General features: G+C 41.8%; 1 protein-coding gene across 8 annotated transcripts; it reads right to left on the bottom strand.

The window, feature by feature from the left end:
- Positions 1 to 998: 998 nt before the first annotated feature.
- LOC129090354 (centrosome and spindle pole-associated protein 1-like) lies at positions 999 to 16,685 on the bottom strand. Of its 8 annotated transcripts, none has more exons than XM_054597983.1 (28): positions 16,557 to 16,685; positions 15,411 to 15,512; positions 15,047 to 15,119; positions 14,731 to 14,834; positions 14,421 to 14,486; positions 13,153 to 13,502; positions 12,971 to 13,056; positions 12,760 to 12,856; positions 12,366 to 12,462; positions 11,851 to 12,134; positions 10,840 to 10,958; positions 10,570 to 10,699; positions 10,076 to 10,187; positions 8,340 to 8,487; positions 8,075 to 8,251; positions 7,643 to 7,755; positions 6,531 to 6,680; positions 6,270 to 6,413; positions 5,341 to 5,454; positions 5,139 to 5,205; positions 4,746 to 4,896; positions 4,260 to 4,399; positions 4,047 to 4,169; positions 2,938 to 2,978; positions 2,748 to 2,808; positions 1,962 to 2,071; positions 1,688 to 1,838; positions 999 to 1,350 (listed from the first exon to the last, which is right to left on the bottom strand). In XM_054597983.1, the coding sequence occupies exons 1-28, from the start codon at positions 16,575 to 16,577 to the stop codon at positions 1,178 to 1,180; spliced, it is 3,504 nt and encodes a 1,167-aa protein (XP_054453958.1). In that variant the 5' UTR covers positions 16,578 to 16,685; the 3' UTR covers positions 999 to 1,177. The 8 variants fall into 8 exon arrangements, with proteins under 8 accessions (XP_054453958.1, XP_054453959.1, XP_054453963.1 ...); XM_054597984.1 differs by having other exon boundaries at positions 4,770 to 4,896; XM_054597988.1 differs by having other exon boundaries at positions 8,123 to 8,251.
- Positions 16,686 to 17,360: the final 675 nt, after the last annotated feature.

The following is a 17,360-nucleotide window of genomic DNA, read 5'->3' as shown; positions in this document are numbered from 1 at the left end:
TAGTCTAGTGCAGGTGTTGGCAACCAGAGGAGGTTTAGCTAATGGCACACAAGCAATTACTTTGCAAGACAGTTGTTTTGAAGTGTTGAAGTTCCCTCTCCTCCACATGCCAAATTACCTCTTTCATATCCGCTGTCAATTTTGCAGCCTGTCATTTCGGGTTGTTTGTTTTCCCCTCTGTATTCCCCAAAGGTCCGCCCTACTCTGCCTCTGATTGGCTAGCACTTGCTGCATTCTGAGCAGAATTTGTTGAGTTTGTCGCTTATGAACAAGACTTGTGGAAGGTTGCTAGGTTAATGATTTCAACTCAACAGATGTGTATGTTTTCATAATGGTGGCAACCTTCTTGTATAGGGCTCCTAAATATTGTAATGTTCTGAATATTGAATATTTGTTTAGTTTTTTAAAATGTTGCTTTGCACGTTGCCGATATGGATAGAATAAAATAAAGATTTAACTTATGATGTTGTGTCATATGTAAAAAGAATGTTTAATCAATCGTAATTTGTTGATATGGCACACTGATAAAGAACATTTTAAAGTGGCACTTCATATTATAAAGCTTTCCCTGGTCTAGGGTAAAATACTGCAGCTTCCAGCCTTTATGCTAAACTAACCTTTTGGCTATATCTTCATATGGAATGGACAGACTAGATAGTGCTATTGATCTTCTCATCTTCCTCTTGGCAAGAAAGTGAATGTGTATTCCCGAATATGTCAAACTAGAATATATTCATATAAAATAACTGCCATGTTATCTGCACACGTTTGAAAGAGGAAACTTTATGGACACGTAGGGTTTGTAATCCCCTAAGCATTTATATTTAGTATAAGTAATGCAGACTTCTTTTTTTCAAGATTTTAAATATAATAAAAGTAATGTCTTTGATCTGATTATAGTTCTGTTAGTTTCAATCAAAACACACTTGATATAATCAAAATATAATTTATTTCAGACATAATTTAGTAATAAAATACACTTTGTCACTCATATTGAGGATCTAGCATAGGAAAAATAGTACATATTCATAAGTATCACTTTTCAGACATTCATATAGACGTGTGTCAGAGTTAAAACCAGCCATGATCTCTGTTCATAACACTCTGTTCATAACACTCTGTTCAGATGAGCAGTCGACAGCAGAGGGCACCTCCCAGTCTCGGAGGGGAAGCTGTGCTACGTTGCCAACCGCTCCCTCCTCGATGGTCGGTCCAAACATTTCAGTTTGTCCAACGTTCCCGGCCGCATCCAGATATCTGTAGAGGGCGTTTCCACAGAGCCTCGGCGGTTATGACTGTGAAGAGAAAAGCGGGGAGGGGAGGAGCCTGCGTCGGACAGATCCGCTGGTCCTGGAGGAGGGAGACAGATGGTTAATAACAAACATTGGTACCCACCTCTGCAGAGCTCATTGTGTTTAATATCTAAACAATTATTTGCAATGGCGATGCTTTTCTTCATCCAACTAGAATCAGCAGTTCCCTTTGATTATTGAATACTGGCTGAATATAATGACCCCTGGGCTTTTGGAAACCCATTAAAGCCCCTATGTACAGTTTGAATTCAGACAGCTATGAAAAATACTCCGCTGCATTCCTGGAAAAAGTAAACGGCTTTGCTGATATTTGCATACAAAACTGGAATAATTACATAAAAAAAAACACAAAAACCAGCAGAACTGAGTCGTACCCGCTGCGTTGCTACGGCGACTGATGGACATCAGACGACCTGACCTGTCCCGGCTCCCCCTCTCGCCACGGGGCTCCGCTTCCTGTCTGTCACCTGTGAGGGCGGAGTAGTCGTCCTGTTGGCCAAAGGGCCGACTGGAGGAGGCTCGATCCTGAAAACAAGCAGAGGACACGAACAGAAGACAATGAACCAAACTGTTACAGTTGTAGCTTCATCCTTAACTGGAGCGCTGGAGCTCGTGGTCCGCATGTTTAGTTTTTTTAAGCTGGACCACCTGAGGGTGCTGTGGCCGTTTGGACAGCCTCCTCCTCTCCCTGGCTGACAGCATGGGGGCTTTCTCCTGCTCTGGGGTGCGGCGCTCTGGAAAGGCCTCACCTAGAGGGTCTAAACACAACGCACAAAGCTAGGATTAGTCCCTGGAATCCTAAGTACTCAACCTTGAGAGGATTTATGCGAAAGTCCAATCAGCGTTGATGGTAAATATAATCAAATGAAGCAATAAGTACCTCACTGTGTTGGGAAGCTGAGCGCTACTGCTCGGGGAGACGTGCACTTCTTCTGCCGTGTACTCGGAATAAATACGGCTAAATATCAGTCAGCCAAAACACTGTCAAATGTGTCCCCGTGCACAATGTCCTCTGCACTCGTTTTGGGATGGCATTTTTAAGAGGCCGAGACTACAAAGCCAAGCTGAAACAGCCTGTAATTCTATCTACAACACGGTCACGTCAAATGTTGGCGCTGGGTGCTGGGGGAACAGATTTTTGCAGCTTTAAACATTATAGCATGCACTGAGGGATTTATTGCTCCAATCGACAATTACCATCAACAACAAAACAATGCCCTTGTTTTAGATCATACAGATGATGTCACTGTGTTAAAAGGATCAATGTATTAACTTTCTGTCTTTAGACAACAAGCAAAAAGAAATATTCAGTTTGACTCGGTCGCATCCATCTGTCAATCACTCACACCTGAAACAAGACTGTGACACAAAAAGTTGCATGTCTTGATTCAAATAATGGCAGTAAATGTTTTTATTACAAGCTCTGCATCTTACCAATGAAAGCGCTCTCTGACGCCAGCAGAGAACCTCTGGCAGACCTCCCCATCACACTCCTCTGTAACGCAGACAACCGTTTCACTATTCCACTCCAATGGTTACAAGTTAGTTACTGTTCATTTTTTTACAGAGAATTAGAGAATGTTTGTAGCTCAAGTACAGCTGCTATTCTTTCTTTTCAACTCACCAGATAATCATTTTGCTGTGGGGGGGACAGGTCACAATAATCTGCAACACAAGGATTTCAATTTAATCTATTTTTATTTCTTTTTTTAAACCACAGAAATATCAAATGGTATTAACATGTAATCTGCCTTTTGGATGTCCGATCTGAAAAAGGAGCACAATGTTTTGTGAAAAAAAAAAACACAACTCCCATAAAGTCAATGCATCATAGTTGCCATAGTGACTGAGCTTGAACCAATGCTGGGAAACCAAGCTGGTCCGGGTCAAACCAACTGTCACGCTAAGCCTGAGTTGTTGCTTAGCCTGAGTTCTAAATGATAAGACAGACCTACATTTGTGTTTAATTATAGTGCATGTGATATCACATTTAGGCTCATGCTACATAAATGAAGTCTTAATCTAAATTACACCAATCACAGTCATCCACATCATCTTAAGTGATCAGGCTGCTTAACAAGACCGCTCACACTCAATCGTGTTGACTCCTTTAATCTGTCTTGTTTGATCTGATTGTGTGAACTTGATCTGACCTTAATTGAAAGGCTTTAGTCCACTCTGGCTTGTTAGCGTCAGGTTTTGAACTTTAAAGCCCCAGATCTCAGTCACGTTTGAGTGCAAACCGTACAGCGTGACCTGACCCCACTCTCAAAAATAACCCTACTCCGCCTCTTCTTGCTGAAAGTAGTAGCAGTAGCTAGAAAATCTTTCCTTGCACGATGTGAATTAAAGATGAACGACGGCGTTGCTTCTCTTAACTTGTCGGCCGCCACCCCTAACTCCTTCTGCACTTTGCATATTGAGATCCGATCACAATGCAGGCCGAATTGAGAAGACAAGACTGCTTATTAATACCAGGTTTGAATAAAAAAAAATGAGATTAGATTGTATTATCCAGTAACAGATCACAGGTTAATATCAAGTGAAAATGGGGCCATATAGAAGCTTTTTTCATCCTCAACAATCTACATTAGAAACTTTTTGTTAATATTTGTCATCAAAATCCGACCAACTATCAACCTATAGCACAATAAAGTGAAAACATAAACAGGTCTGACACAGATGAATCTCTAATGAAACCACTGTAAAGGGAAAGTAGGACTTAGCTCTGACCGTCCTGGACTGTAGACCTCTGGCTGCTGAAAGGCAGATCGCTGTAGCCCCGCCTCCTCCTGCCGGCCACACCCACTTCCTCCTGCTTCGGAACCTCTCTGAAGCCAAGCCTGGACTCTGCGTCTGAGTCACAGACACACACATACAAACCAGTCAGCTAATGTTGCTGGTCTGCAGCAGAGCCCGCTGTAGACCGTAGGACTTCTTTATTACCGGTGCATTTGAGCTGAAGGGAGTCGTGGATTCTCTGCAGGTTCCGGGGCTCCGTGTTTCTGGAGTTCGGCCGTCGGACGGGAGCCTGGAGCCGCAGCCTGGCCATGTCGAACACGTCCACCTGGGGGCGCTCCCGATGTCTGCACAAAGAAAGACAGAAAACACTTAAATGCTTACTTACTAGATTTGAATCAGTCACTTAAAGTGTAAGTTAAAGTCGTAGTCAGAGTTACTCAAGCACCCCTTCATCGACAGACATCATCGTTTATTTCTACCATTTATAAATCACTTTTCTCTATTTCAGGCACCGTACCAGGTTTGTGTGTTTTCTGCAAAGTGTGCTACCTAATGATCACTGTACTACGCATTGTCATCATTGATAGCGCCTATAAATTGACATAAACATTTGAACTAGACCTAAGGTGTTACACATGTATTAATATAACCATCAAATACTGCACTTTGAGATAAATATAATAATCTTACAGTAAAAGGGACGCCGGGTCTGACCTGTCACTCAGAGGAGAGTCTAACTCCTCCCAGTCGACCTGCTGCAGACGACCCTCCAGACGCTTCTCTTCACTGCGAAGGTGCCGACGCAGCGCCGACAGCTCGCTGAACAAGTCACGCTGGTCACCTGGAAACACACACACACACACCACACACACACGCACGCACACCACACACACACAGTGCACATCTGAAACAGTGTCTTTCCTTTCAACTAGCAGATAATATCACAAATATGACAGGTTCAATAAATGATTGCTCTGCCCGTTGAACTCGCTGGACTCACTCCCAAATGTGCAGTGTCTTAGTGTTCGGTTCAGACTGCTCTGTGCTCAGATGACATTTATAACCGGATGGCTGATACAGTACCTGCAGCTCGGAGCTGGTTCCTCCGAGCAGGGACGGGAGGGGACTGGAGACCAGACAGAGAGCGCTCCTGAAAGAGACATGAAAGATTTGAAAACAGAGACACTCAAAAGTTGGAGAGAACACATCCGGAGTTGGAAGTTGCTGAGAACAGTTATTTTTATTTTTATAAAGACACAAAGTTTTGTACGTGTGTGAGACTCACAGACAGGGGGGCCGTTGAATGCTGGCTGTTAGCAGAGGGGGGTCTGGGGGTGTACTGGTGTAGTCCATGTCTCTTCTGCAGGGTGGGGATCGGAGGTGAGGGCTCCCTGTACACCTAAGAACACACAGCCAGACAATCGCTGCATTAAAGCTTCTGAAACGGGTTCAATCAAAGGAAATTGATGATTGTCGCCAACTGGTTTGGTGTGGAAAACCCCTGTTACAGCGTAGATGGTCAGAGGTTGGCGCTATAGGCTACATGGCTGTAATCTGACAGTAAAGAAGAAGTAGAGTTTGCGAATCGGAAACAAAAAAAGTTTGCTTGGATGTATAAACTTCTACGAAGGAAAAAGTCTTGTTTTGATACAGCATTCCTAATGAGATACTTCAAAATGTGCATAAGAATATGTGAATGGAACTCGGCTATAGTTTAATTATACAACACTTAGGTAACACTTATTTAAGTCAAGTGTTGCCAGTTACTGCAAAAAGGGATTTTACCTTAGTACATCCTCAATTATTTAAAAAAAGAATCCAATGTAAAATGAGGTGGTGTAGAATGTGAATAAGGACTAATGGGATAAGGACGCCAAATTATGCAAAGAAAAAAAAAAAATCAACTTAGGATACAGGACCGGCCTGCAGCATGTATGCAGCTCCAGATACTTGACACTGATCAGTGTTCAGACTTCCTCTCCCGTCCTCTCGTATCGTCTCTCTCATCATCTTGTAATATTATTGATAAATGTACAAATTTTGGTGAGTTTTTCCCCAATCAACCTCTCAAAAGTCGTCGGAACAATCGTGAGGCTGGACGACAGCACCAAGCGTTTCTACTAATATTTACTAAAGCTTCCCATTTTACACTTGTCACTTTGAATGCCTCTGTATTACAGCAGTGTGTGGTTGTGGAGCCGTCAGTGAACCAACCTCCTCCACCCGAGCCTGCCTCTCCATCTCATACCGCCTCCTCAGTGCTGCCCTCTCATTCTCCTCCGCCTCATTCTTCTTTCTCTCCATCTCCTTCTTCCTCTGTTCGGCCAGTTGAATCAGCTCTTCATTCTTGGCCTTTTGCTGAGCATCAAAGAAGAGAGGGGGAAGAATGAGGAAAAAGGGGAAAGAATTGGAATCATAACTATTAACCACAAGTGTAAAGCCTGCCTAGAACTTGTTTTGTGTTTAGCTCCTCACCTCCATTTCCTTCCGTTTCTTCCTCTCTTGCTCTTCATCAAACTCCCTCTGGATGCGGGCCCTCTGCTCCGCCAGCCTCTTCTCCTCTTTCTCCTCCTCCAGTCTTATCTGTTCCCTCTCCTCCGCTTTTTTCAGCATTTTCTCATCAATCTGTAAACAAACGCAGATTAGTGACAACATAAAATCCATTTACACATCCCCCCGCACCTGCATCAAAAGGTTTACTCATTTCAGTGAAAGGCCAACTCCCTGAGCAGCGAGTCCCTGGTTCAATTACAGGCTGGCTGGACTTTTTTCTGAATGTCATTCCCCTCCTGCTCTTTTTCAACACATTTCCTGTCTCTCTCCACTATCACTATGAAATAAAAAGGCATACAATAGCCCAAAAAAACTTTATACAAACTACTGTGGATGTCCTGATGCATGTAGGTAATCATGCTCATAATTACAAAGAGCTTTGCTCAACAAAATACAGCTAACGTTGGCTACATTCAACCTTAGCCAAATTGTTTGCTAGCTTTGATTTAGACACAGACATAAATTCGTGTAAAACCACGTCCCGCCATGTATTTCACAAATCAAATAAACATTGCATACCAGTCTAGGAGGATGAAGGCCAATCAGGATCGATTTTGAATTTTATCAAATCCCCTATGTATGTTGACCAAGGTTGACTCCCATTTTTGCCCGTGCTCTTTTTTAGTTTTGTCTGTCAATTCTTTCCTATTTCTCTTTGCTGTTGTTGCCCCTCTATCAGCCGTGACCACAACATATAACATCTGCCTTTCTTTAACGGAGGCTCTTACGGTCTGTGATCCATAAATGGTTTAATCAGATTTTACCTGGGAATCTGACTAAGTGACAAGCAATAAGAATAACTACTGTTTGTAGAAAGAGCCGGTCTTCTAGTTGATGGTCTCGTTTGCTAATGTAGGTCATTAAGAGGCATCAGAATGAATTGAGACCGTTTTATAACCACTTAACAGTCCTTATATTAACTTCAATTGGGAAAAAGGTCCAAACGGATGGTCTGCTGCCTGCGGCAGTGATGCTGGACAAGCCTCCCATGAGACACAGTCAGTAGCAGCACCACCAGTAGATTAAAGCAGTACCTGCTGTTTGAGGTAAGCTTTGTACTTGTCCTGCTCGTTGAGCTGTTGTTGGGTGGGCTGGTTGGGAAACACATTGCCTCTGGCAAACTGGGGGGTTTGGACATGGGTGAAACCTACAAAAGATGAAACATTTTTCTTTGAGTAGGACCAAAGAACCTTCCTTTCAACAGGGCAATAGCTGAGGACATCAGAATAATAATATAAGATGGATGTCAAATCTCCCCTGTCATGCTGTACTGCTATTTAAGCTTCTCAGTTGCAAATATGACATTTTTGTACAAAAACCTGAATGAGCTCCAGGCATTCCTAAAGTTTTTTTATCTTTGTATTTTACAGTGCTTTGTGACTGTGTGGAAAGTGCAGGCTGCGACTGCTCACAACACTCTAACGTACATGGATACAACACAAAGAGAAGAAAGATGGTTACGCTACCAGAGAGCCTCTCACTAGTGTCATGGCTACTGCACTCTGCTACAGTACCGGAGACCCTCTCGTTGGGGTCGGGGAGCTCTGCCCGGCGGGCCGTCACGGAGGCCGTGGCTCTCCTCTGCCACTGCTCCGGGTTGATGTAGGCCTCCTCATTCAGTTTGTGCATCTGGTTGAGGTCAGCTGGGCCGCAAGAATAAGAGTTGAGAACTTATCATTCGTGGACAAAAGCAGTGAGTTTAATCATCATTCAGGGGCCTCTGGGACGTACCGATCAGGTTTCCAGCGCTGTCTCTGAGCGGGGCTCCTCCTCCGCCTCGACCCCACGGCTGGTGGTTCTTCATGTCGGCCTCCAGCTGGGCCTCGTAGCGCTCCTTCTCCTCCCTATCCAAACGCCTCTGTTCCTGTTGCTGCTGGATCTGTAGTACGGCATTTTTTAGGTCACATCAAAATCTTCAAAAGACACCATCATTCTGTAAACACTAAGAAATATTATTTCAGCAGTTAATGTTTATCACAACAACATCTTCTCCTGCTTTGTACAATTATCTCCAACTGACGCAGTGATGCCAGTGTGATCAAAATAATACATCACTTTACTCTCAAACAAGTTCATCAAGACGAAATCTAAAAACTATATAAAATATCTTTCAAACAAAGAAATTATACATTTCTATGACAGTATATTCTTGATACCCAAACGGCAAGTTCATTTTAACATTTTAGTTCAACTTATAACATGCAAGTGCAACTCATGAGCTAACAGTACTGGAGCATATGCATGTATCCCACAATGCACAGAGCATACCACAGCACCACAGGAATTGGTACCTAAAACTCTATAATAGAGGGGCAAAACTTAGAAGCACATGGTTGGTATCAGCAGGATAATGCACTCTGGGATGTTCTAATATTGGAAAAAATGCAAGCTTTGGGAATTCGTAGAGCGGAGTGGGATGAAGGACTGGAATGGGATGGAGGTGGCTCTGGGATATGAAGTAACAGCTGGATAGGGGGATATCTCACAACACGTCTACTGCCTGCAAATTAATGAGGATCTAAAGGCTCAACTTTCACTATGTCTTTTACTCTAAACTAGGTCCATTTTACCTTGTTGTAAAGCTCGCTGTTCCCTCTGCTGGAGGGTTCCTGCCAACATTTCACAGACTAGGATGCAGTGAAAGTTAAACGTTACCTGCAGCCACAGTATTTAGTACTCCCCAACAATGTTGTTTCCAGCCAAAGAGGACCCCGAGCCATGGTGAAGCTGTTCATACACAGCCACTTATTGTGGGTTAACCCCTTTAAAAAGGTTCAATGGGGTCCAGTTACATGAGAGTAAGCATCATTAACCATCGTTAACGAATGACATTCAAAATTTAAGTCTAAATGAACTATTAACAATATCCTTCGAAAATGTTAAGACATAACAGAATGGTTTGTATGTGGAATTTTAAAAAGGCGCTCCTTTGCTTTAATGCAGTAATCAATTTAGATGAAATCCACATCCATTCAATTTGCTGTGCTTCTTCCCCCACAACGTTAATGCTCAACACGTTTGTTGCGTTATTCTTCAAACACCAGAGGGTGAATTAATAAATGTACAGTGAAGAAGCAAGAAGTCAACGAGCTTAACTGGAGAAACACCAGAGAGTCAAGAAGTAAATGAATAATAAAACAAAGGTTCAATGTCCTGTAAACAATTCAACCTGGCTGGCTAAACATGTCATCAAATGTAGACTTTTAAGACCTCCTGTTTCTAAAGCATTTAAAAACTATTTGCCATCTTTGTTAAATCTTCAGGCACATTAATGGTGCTTTTATCACTGAGCTATTAGTGAAGTTCATGTATTGAAGTACATGACGAGTTGCACCTTCATCCATATACTTGTTGGATAATGTAATTATAATGCAGTCATTAGATCTACACATCCGGACTGACTTCCTCGTGTTTCAGAGTAAAGTTGTATCTCCAGTGGATGATGGCAGTAGGAAGGTTTAACCTACCTGTTGTTTCAAAGCCTCCCTGTAGCTCACAATCCTCTCCCTGGATGATCTGGATCTGTCTGAGGGGAAAACCCTGATGTGGGAGTCCACAGTGGCAGCCTCACTGCTAGGCCTGTCAGGAGAGTTGCGCAATTTGTTATTTTGTCTTATTGCAGCTCAATAAAATGTTTTACTATGACACAAGCAATTCTATTGTGGTTACTACTCAATTATATAATGGGACAAAAAAAAGCTCATTTAGTTTATTATTTATTATCAAGTCCATTCTGTTCAGTTAGAAATTATATAAAGGCAGATTACAAGAGGCTGCACAATGGTCCTGTTTTTTTGGCTCATATGCTTGAAAACAATTGCTTTCATTGAAATGAGTTAACGGGACCGTTAAATAAGGATTAATTAGATGTGTGTGAGTTAGTGAAGCTGAAATGTTAACTGTTAGCTGCTTTCCCCTCGGTCCACGCCAAAGTGCTAAAAAGTAAAGGGGAGATATTTACATGATCGGAGGCTCAGGGAAGCTGCTGCCACTGTGCTGGCTGTGAGGGCTGTGGTTACCAAACTGGCTGGGCAGAGACCCCCCCGCTGGTACATTCCAGTAAGACACGGGAGGAACAGACAAGTGACCATCTGGACAAAGAAATGAAAACACACATTAAATTGATGATGATAATGCTGAATGTAGCGTACGTTTAACCTTCTACCAATATGTTCACTAAGAGTGATAGTTGTTTATCTCCTCATATTTAACAGAAGTGAGCAGTGCTTACAGTAGGCCATGTTGGGGTCCAGCAGGTTTCTGGTGCCGTAGTAGTGATGGGGTTCTCCATACGGACTCCTGTAGGCTTCACTGAGAGCTGAAGGAGGATGAGGAGGAAACAAGGGGATTCTGGAGAACACAGCAGGATATGAAATAAATGCTAATACTTCCTGCAGGTCCTACTTTTCTGGCTGTATCTGCTGTTATATATTGTGTTTTATGATATGAGCTACACAGTATGAGGTTAACTAACAAGGTCAAAGTAGTTTGGTTGATTTTTCAAAATCTAAAATAAATATAAATTAAATGTCAAATGGACTTGCCAGCAACTTGGCACAAAAATAATAATAAAATACAGGAGCAGCGTTTTAAGTTATCATCTTTAGATGTTTAGGAAAAAAGGTTTTTAGGATAAGCCATTCAAGTTCTGGATCAAATTGGCTTTACACGCGCAGGAGACCAACAGGAAATGACACATGCATGCAATCCAGGACTACCATGTTCAATTATATCGAATTGAGTTCGCCCTCATTGTTTATAATTCACTCTACGTCAGCCAAGTGCTAAATTCGAGGAAACACCAGGTGGCTTTTATTGTTAAAAAGTCACAGGAAACGCCATGGGTTGCGTCTGAGGTTACCGCTAAGTACACGAAAGAAAACAGTAGTTCTTTTGCATTTTTTGACAGTGATTCAATTGTACACGTGGCATCACATAATGAACAAGAAGGAGCTGCCACGGTGAGCCATTAGATGAAGAGCTGCAGGCCTCCTACTCCTCAGCACCCTAATCAACTCTCTGCTGCTGTGTGGAAAACTACTCGCACTGTGTGCTGCAAATAAATCAGTTCGCAGTTGCTTTATTATTCGATTTCTTCATCAAAACAATATGAATCTGTTGTATTTCTGACCGAGTAGATGCTAAATACAATTGATGTAGTGTTCAGTTGCCACAGTTACCATGTGCATCGCCCAAATCAACCAAATCTTGAGAATTAAAGCTTATGTGACGTTTAAGATACCTGGGAGTGTCCGTGGCTCTGGGGAAGGAGGGGGCAGCAGGCTGGCTGTGGGGCGACAGACCTCCTCCCCCCAGGCTCAGGGCGGAGCTGTACTCCAGCAGAGGGGACTGGAAGGCCACATGGGGCTGCTCGGGAGGAGGAAGAGGAGTCTCTCTGTCTCGAACACCCATCTTCACATTATGAGGGAGACCTCTGGATGAGGTCTCACTCTCTCCTGTTGCTGAAGGCTCCAAGAACTGATGAGTTTCTCTTCTGCACAGTCCAAACTGTCTGATTCGGTCCGGCTGATTTGTGGAATTGGAAAAAAAGAGATTTATTTTTATATATATATATATATATATATATATATATAGCATTATATTAAAATCCCCTTTTAAGTCTTAGTTTCTGTGTGAGCTTTTTTTTGGCCACAGATTTGATTCCTACAGATGTAGCTGGAGGGTCAAACAATCAAAAGGGACACTGATTTGTATCCACCCACTGTGACCTCAAAAGTAATCAACAATCCTCTTTACCCAAACTAAATGAGAGTTGGTTGTCGGATGCCTGCTGACCTGTTTCTCAGGATCATTTGCCCCAGTTGCAGCAACTTTCAGCTCCATGTCTTTCTCCCTGCAACAAGGACACGCATATGAGCAAGCAGAGGTTCAGAGGTCTCCTCAGTTACACTTTAAGAAGACACAAGGTCCCTGACAGACACATAAGTGATGCCAGAATGGTAGCTCCACATATCTTATAATGGACATTTATCTATCATTCATGATGGTCAAACACAAGATACTTGCTTGTAGTGCTAGAAAGTAAGTAAGAAAGTAGGATCTATCTACATTTGTGTCATCTACCTGCCTAAAAGGTTATTCTTCAGTCATTGCATTGTACATAAAAAGACCAGGATCACTGACAACACACCTCTTCTTGTTCCTGTGCTGTTCAGCTATCTGCTCCTGCAGCTCCTGTCTGTAGCGCTCCTTCCTCCTCTGTAAGGCATCTTCTGTATCGGCTGCTCCTGGGGATACGGAATACAAATTTTAAAAAATGTAATTAAATAGCAGTTTAGCACAGCCATTTATAAAAAAAGTAAAAACACTGTCCAGATGCAAAACACAGAAAGAGCATGAACCTATTTTAAGGCCAGTGGCAAACTCCACATCCTCATTGTTGGTCAGTGCTCTTGATCCCCTGCCTACAAGAATCTCCCTCTGCTCCCTGGGAAAAGACAAACAAAAACAGAAAATGGAAAATAAGGACAAACAAGTGTCGGCTATTTCATATCATTCTCTTCACACACATGAATAAACGGACCTGCCATCAGTCTTATAGAATCGTCTCTTCTCATAACTGGCCTCGACCCCTATATGTCTGCGCCTTCTTCCTTCCATCAGTTCCAGCTCCTTGAAGTATTCCTCCTCCTCCTCCTCCTCCCCCTCCTCCTCCTCCTCGGAGTCCTGGTCCAGAGGCTTCCCCTGCCTGTCACAGTGCCTGGGAAGTTCTGTCGACCGCTCCTGGTCCGTGTCAGGGCAGAGGGTCTTAACCTCAGCGAGGCGCAAAGCCCTGTGTGGTCCCCTGCTGTCCTCTGTCAGAGTGGCTGCATCCCTCCGGGAGGGCGGTCGCTGTTTGGGAAGAACACCTGCCTGGTTTTCAAGCAGGTGTTGCTAAAGGAAACGGGATTGGAAGAGGGCATGTTTGTTAAAATAATACAACATGTGACTATGTCAATTCAACAACCATTTAAAGCATAAATGCCAAGTTGAGTCATCAAGATGAAATGTATTTTGTCTGTTTAGCATTCCATTTTAAACAATTGATCCTTTACCTACAGCTATTATTTCAACCATTTATGCATTATTTTAAGCTATTTATTTAACCATTTATTTATCACTTTTAACTGATATTTAGACAATTTATGCAATACTTTTAGATATTATTTTGACAATTTATGCATTATGTTTGGTGATTATTTCAGCCATTTATGCATTATTATTATTATTATTATTATTATTAGGTAACTATTTCAACTTCTCTGCTTGTTGTGCAACTCGTTTTCACTTAAGTGTTTTGGTTGTTACAGCTGACGGATGTATTTTTGTAATCAAATTGTAATTTCTATTTTTTAAATGTGTTGAGCTGCTTCACTATCTTTGCATGTATTCATTGGAAACAAGCTGCTGAAGTACTCTCTGGGTTACAAGTACCCCTGGTTGAGAATCAACAATGTTTACAATTTATCTTAACTGAGTTTGTACATTTTTGAGAACAAACACAGGCCCTTTGGATCTTTTATCAAATCTTCATCCATAAAGAATGAAGGGGGAGTTTTCACAAGGTTTCTGTACCACCCATTCCTTTTAAATGGCTCTGCTCTCTGATAGATTTTGGCAGGCATCCAGTAATAATGAGGAATTAGTTTCATTCAATCAAAAAGGTGGCCAGTAAAAACAATAAAGGTTCTTAATTAAATTGTGATGTGCCAGCAACTCATTTAGAGTTTTGTAAAATCATGATCACCCTGTCCAATCAAAGATATGATCTGGAAATCAGCCGACATCATTAAGTCGTTAAGAGACATTTACCTTGATTGATCTCCTGTTATTGAGGCGAATTAATGGTCCAGGCTCTGCATGGCCAAAGTGTTTTTTCTGTAACATAAAATGTTACCATCATGATTCCAACATGGTGACTTCTACACTTCCCTGGATCACAGCTCATGTCTGTTAAAGCTCTCATATCACTCCTGTTTTCAGGTGACATCTACCTTATAGTATAATTTAGCTCAGTGTAAAACTAGAACTAAATATTGACAGATCTAGAACAAAACCTGACCTTCAAGTTCGCCTGCTACGACCAAACACATGAGTAAACCGTTAAGTCTGTGACAGTCACCTGAGCCATGTAGCGCCTGTAGTCCATACGGAGTTCATGCTGCAGCCTCTGTTTCTTCCTCTCGTACTCTACACCGAGTGGTAGACCCACGGTGCAGCTCTCCTCTAACAAGACACGTGCATCAATTTTTAATACACAAGAGTTGAAAGGGTTTTGTGACTAAACAACAACTGGCACTTTAAAGAAAGAACAAATCTACCCTTAAAAACCTTGCTCACATGAGAAGAAACATCATGGGGTACTGTTAATGATAGACCGCAGGCATTTGCTCATCTTTATTAAAATAATCCTCAAGAGTTTAAAGGTGGAACTGTACCTTTCTCCTGTGCAATAGACCTGGGAGGGATGTTCTCCTTAGCAGTGGACTCATAGGCTCTGTGGGGTTTTGCCTATCAGTTAAAAAAAGAACATCATACATTAAAAGAAATTCACTATAGGTTCACTGTAAAGGGGTTATCCACGTGCTCTGTTCATATATCAGTTACAATTTAAAACGTTTGTATAGAATCTGTTTTGGCTTGTGTCCCTTATAAAATGAAGTGATTGAAAACCATATTAATCTTTTGTTTGCTTTTATCATGTATTTTTCATCACTGGATCAACCTAAGTATGAATGGATGTATAATAATATGTATAATAAGTTAATAACCTAAAACCTAATGGCCCTCATTCCAACACACCTTTATTTCCATGTACGGAGGGTCTTGTTCCAAACTGGCTTTATCCTCGGCCATTCTCGCCTTGTGCTCCCTGATGAAGTTCTCCAGCTCGTCATCCATCTCCTTGAGGGCAAAGTCATAAAACCAAACTGAGAACATATTAAAAGAGCAAAACATTTTTTTTAAAAAGGGTGTAAAGTGTTAAAAGACAAATGTTCAACTTTGAATTGGCTAGTTAAGAACATCATATTTAAAAAGCCATTGGGGGGAAAAAGGGGTTTCGACTGTGTGCCAATGAGGGACATGTGTGTACAGGTTTAATCCCAACCAAGGACTACAGCAGCTGATTGGACTAATGTCAGTGCTGATCAATTCAATCACCTGAAAGCTGGAATGAAAAGGATTAATTTGGTACTGCGAAGGCACTTTGCAGTTCACTTTTGTGGGTGCATTACATGATGAATCTGAGAAAAGTCTGTCAGCATATACAAATACACTGTGCAATACTATAACTATAATTATTCTGTCTGTATTTATAAGATTTTTTTGATTTTTTTTTAGTTATTGTGGATTTTTTTTTCTTACTTACTTATTTAAAATACTTGTTTGTTTTTTTCTACTATATACCTTGTTTGCACTACATCTATGCTGCTGTAATCCTGTCCATTTCCCCACTGCAGGACTAATAAAGGATTATCTTATTTTATGTTATTTTCTATGTCTTAGGTGCAATTACATTTTATTTACTTTTTTAAAAAAAAAATTATGAAGTAGGTTAATGTGCAAAATAGTGGTCATATGAGCCATGAGGTCTGAGGTGGTCTGGGCTGTGTGACGTACTGTCTCTTTAAATGTCCGTTGTCAGGCAACCACACCGAACACGACGCGTCACTCCGCACAGAGATAGCTTAGCGGCTATCAAAACAAGTCTGGTTATTATTAAAGAAAGCGACACGTTTACCACGTTATATGTGAGAACACACGAGTCACCTCAGAAGAGCTCACCTGTAGCTCACCTCACTTAGCCTGTTAGCTTTGACTTAAGGCAGGGTAAAGCCAAACGACACACACATCAGAGAGCTAACCGTGCTAACGACCGGCTCCTCTCCTGCTACGAGCCTCCCAGTGTAATACCAGTACGACTCGTTTACTGGGAGCAGAACCTACCATTGAGCGATGTCCCGACATGACGCTGCCGCATAAGGCAACGCTTGCGGGCCCGTTAATGTTGGCGGTGCCTCGGCTCTCCACTCACAGCTCAGCATCACCGGATGCTTCTCCACATCCGGTTGTGTGTGTCAGAATAAAAGCCCCTGTGAGAGAAGCAGCTGAACACCATTGTTACATTATCTGTGAGTGTTGAAAAGGCCCGAGACGTTATGCATGGGTCATCGTTTTCATCTCTGTTCATCCATGTCTGGATTGCAGGGACATTGTTTCAGACACTTCAACATGCAAATCCCTTAATATTTATATTTTACAACTGATACACTTGGATCATTCAATTGCAATAACAAACCTGTTGGATAAAAACAAGAAAGAGGTGTGAGCGAGCAGCTCAGTTGCATTTATGAAATGACACTATTATTTGAAAGTTAGAAATAATCAGGCGCACATCTAATGATGTGTTGTTTTTTATAAATGTCTTGTCCATCTCAATCTTTCTCCTATCCACGACACAGTGCATGCTCTTACTTTGAAGGTGAAGCTGCTGTACCTGTTTGTTAACTCTAACTTGACGTTTCTCAGCTCATTACTGAGAGAAGAGGTCACGCCCATTCCCCGTTTAGACTCCATATAAAGTCTATGCTCCATCCACTCTTTGGGGAACACATGTTGCATTCATGTCCTTGAAAAAAACGGTGAAAGCCTAAAACATTTTGCAATCACACTAGTCTGTTGTTTTTTTAAATATATATAAAAAAAAAAGAGCTTTAACCACTTTCAGATGCAGTTTTAAAAAGTAGGATC

Source organism: Anoplopoma fimbria, chromosome 4 (assembly GCF_027596085.1).
Source record: "Anoplopoma fimbria isolate UVic2021 breed Golden Eagle Sablefish chromosome 4, Afim_UVic_2022, whole genome shotgun sequence".
NCBI classification, from domain to species: domain Eukaryota; kingdom Metazoa; phylum Chordata; class Actinopteri; order Perciformes; family Anoplopomatidae; genus Anoplopoma; species Anoplopoma fimbria.
This window is presented reverse-complemented; position numbering and strand designations above follow the sequence as displayed.

Bases quoted from the DNA above. Each gene is read 5' to 3' on its own strand.
- LOC129090354 (XM_054597983.1), bottom strand. From the start codon at position 16,577: ATGTCGGGACATCGCTCAATG. The intron at 13,057-13,152 runs GTCCGTTTATTC...GTCTTTTCCCAG, and splicing joins TTCTATAAGACTGATGGCAG to GGAGCAGAGGGAGATTCTTG. The intron at 4,897-5,138 runs GTACTGTATCAG...GTGTGTTTCCAG, and splicing joins GAACCAGCTCCGAGCTGCAG to GTGACCAGCGTGACTTGTTC.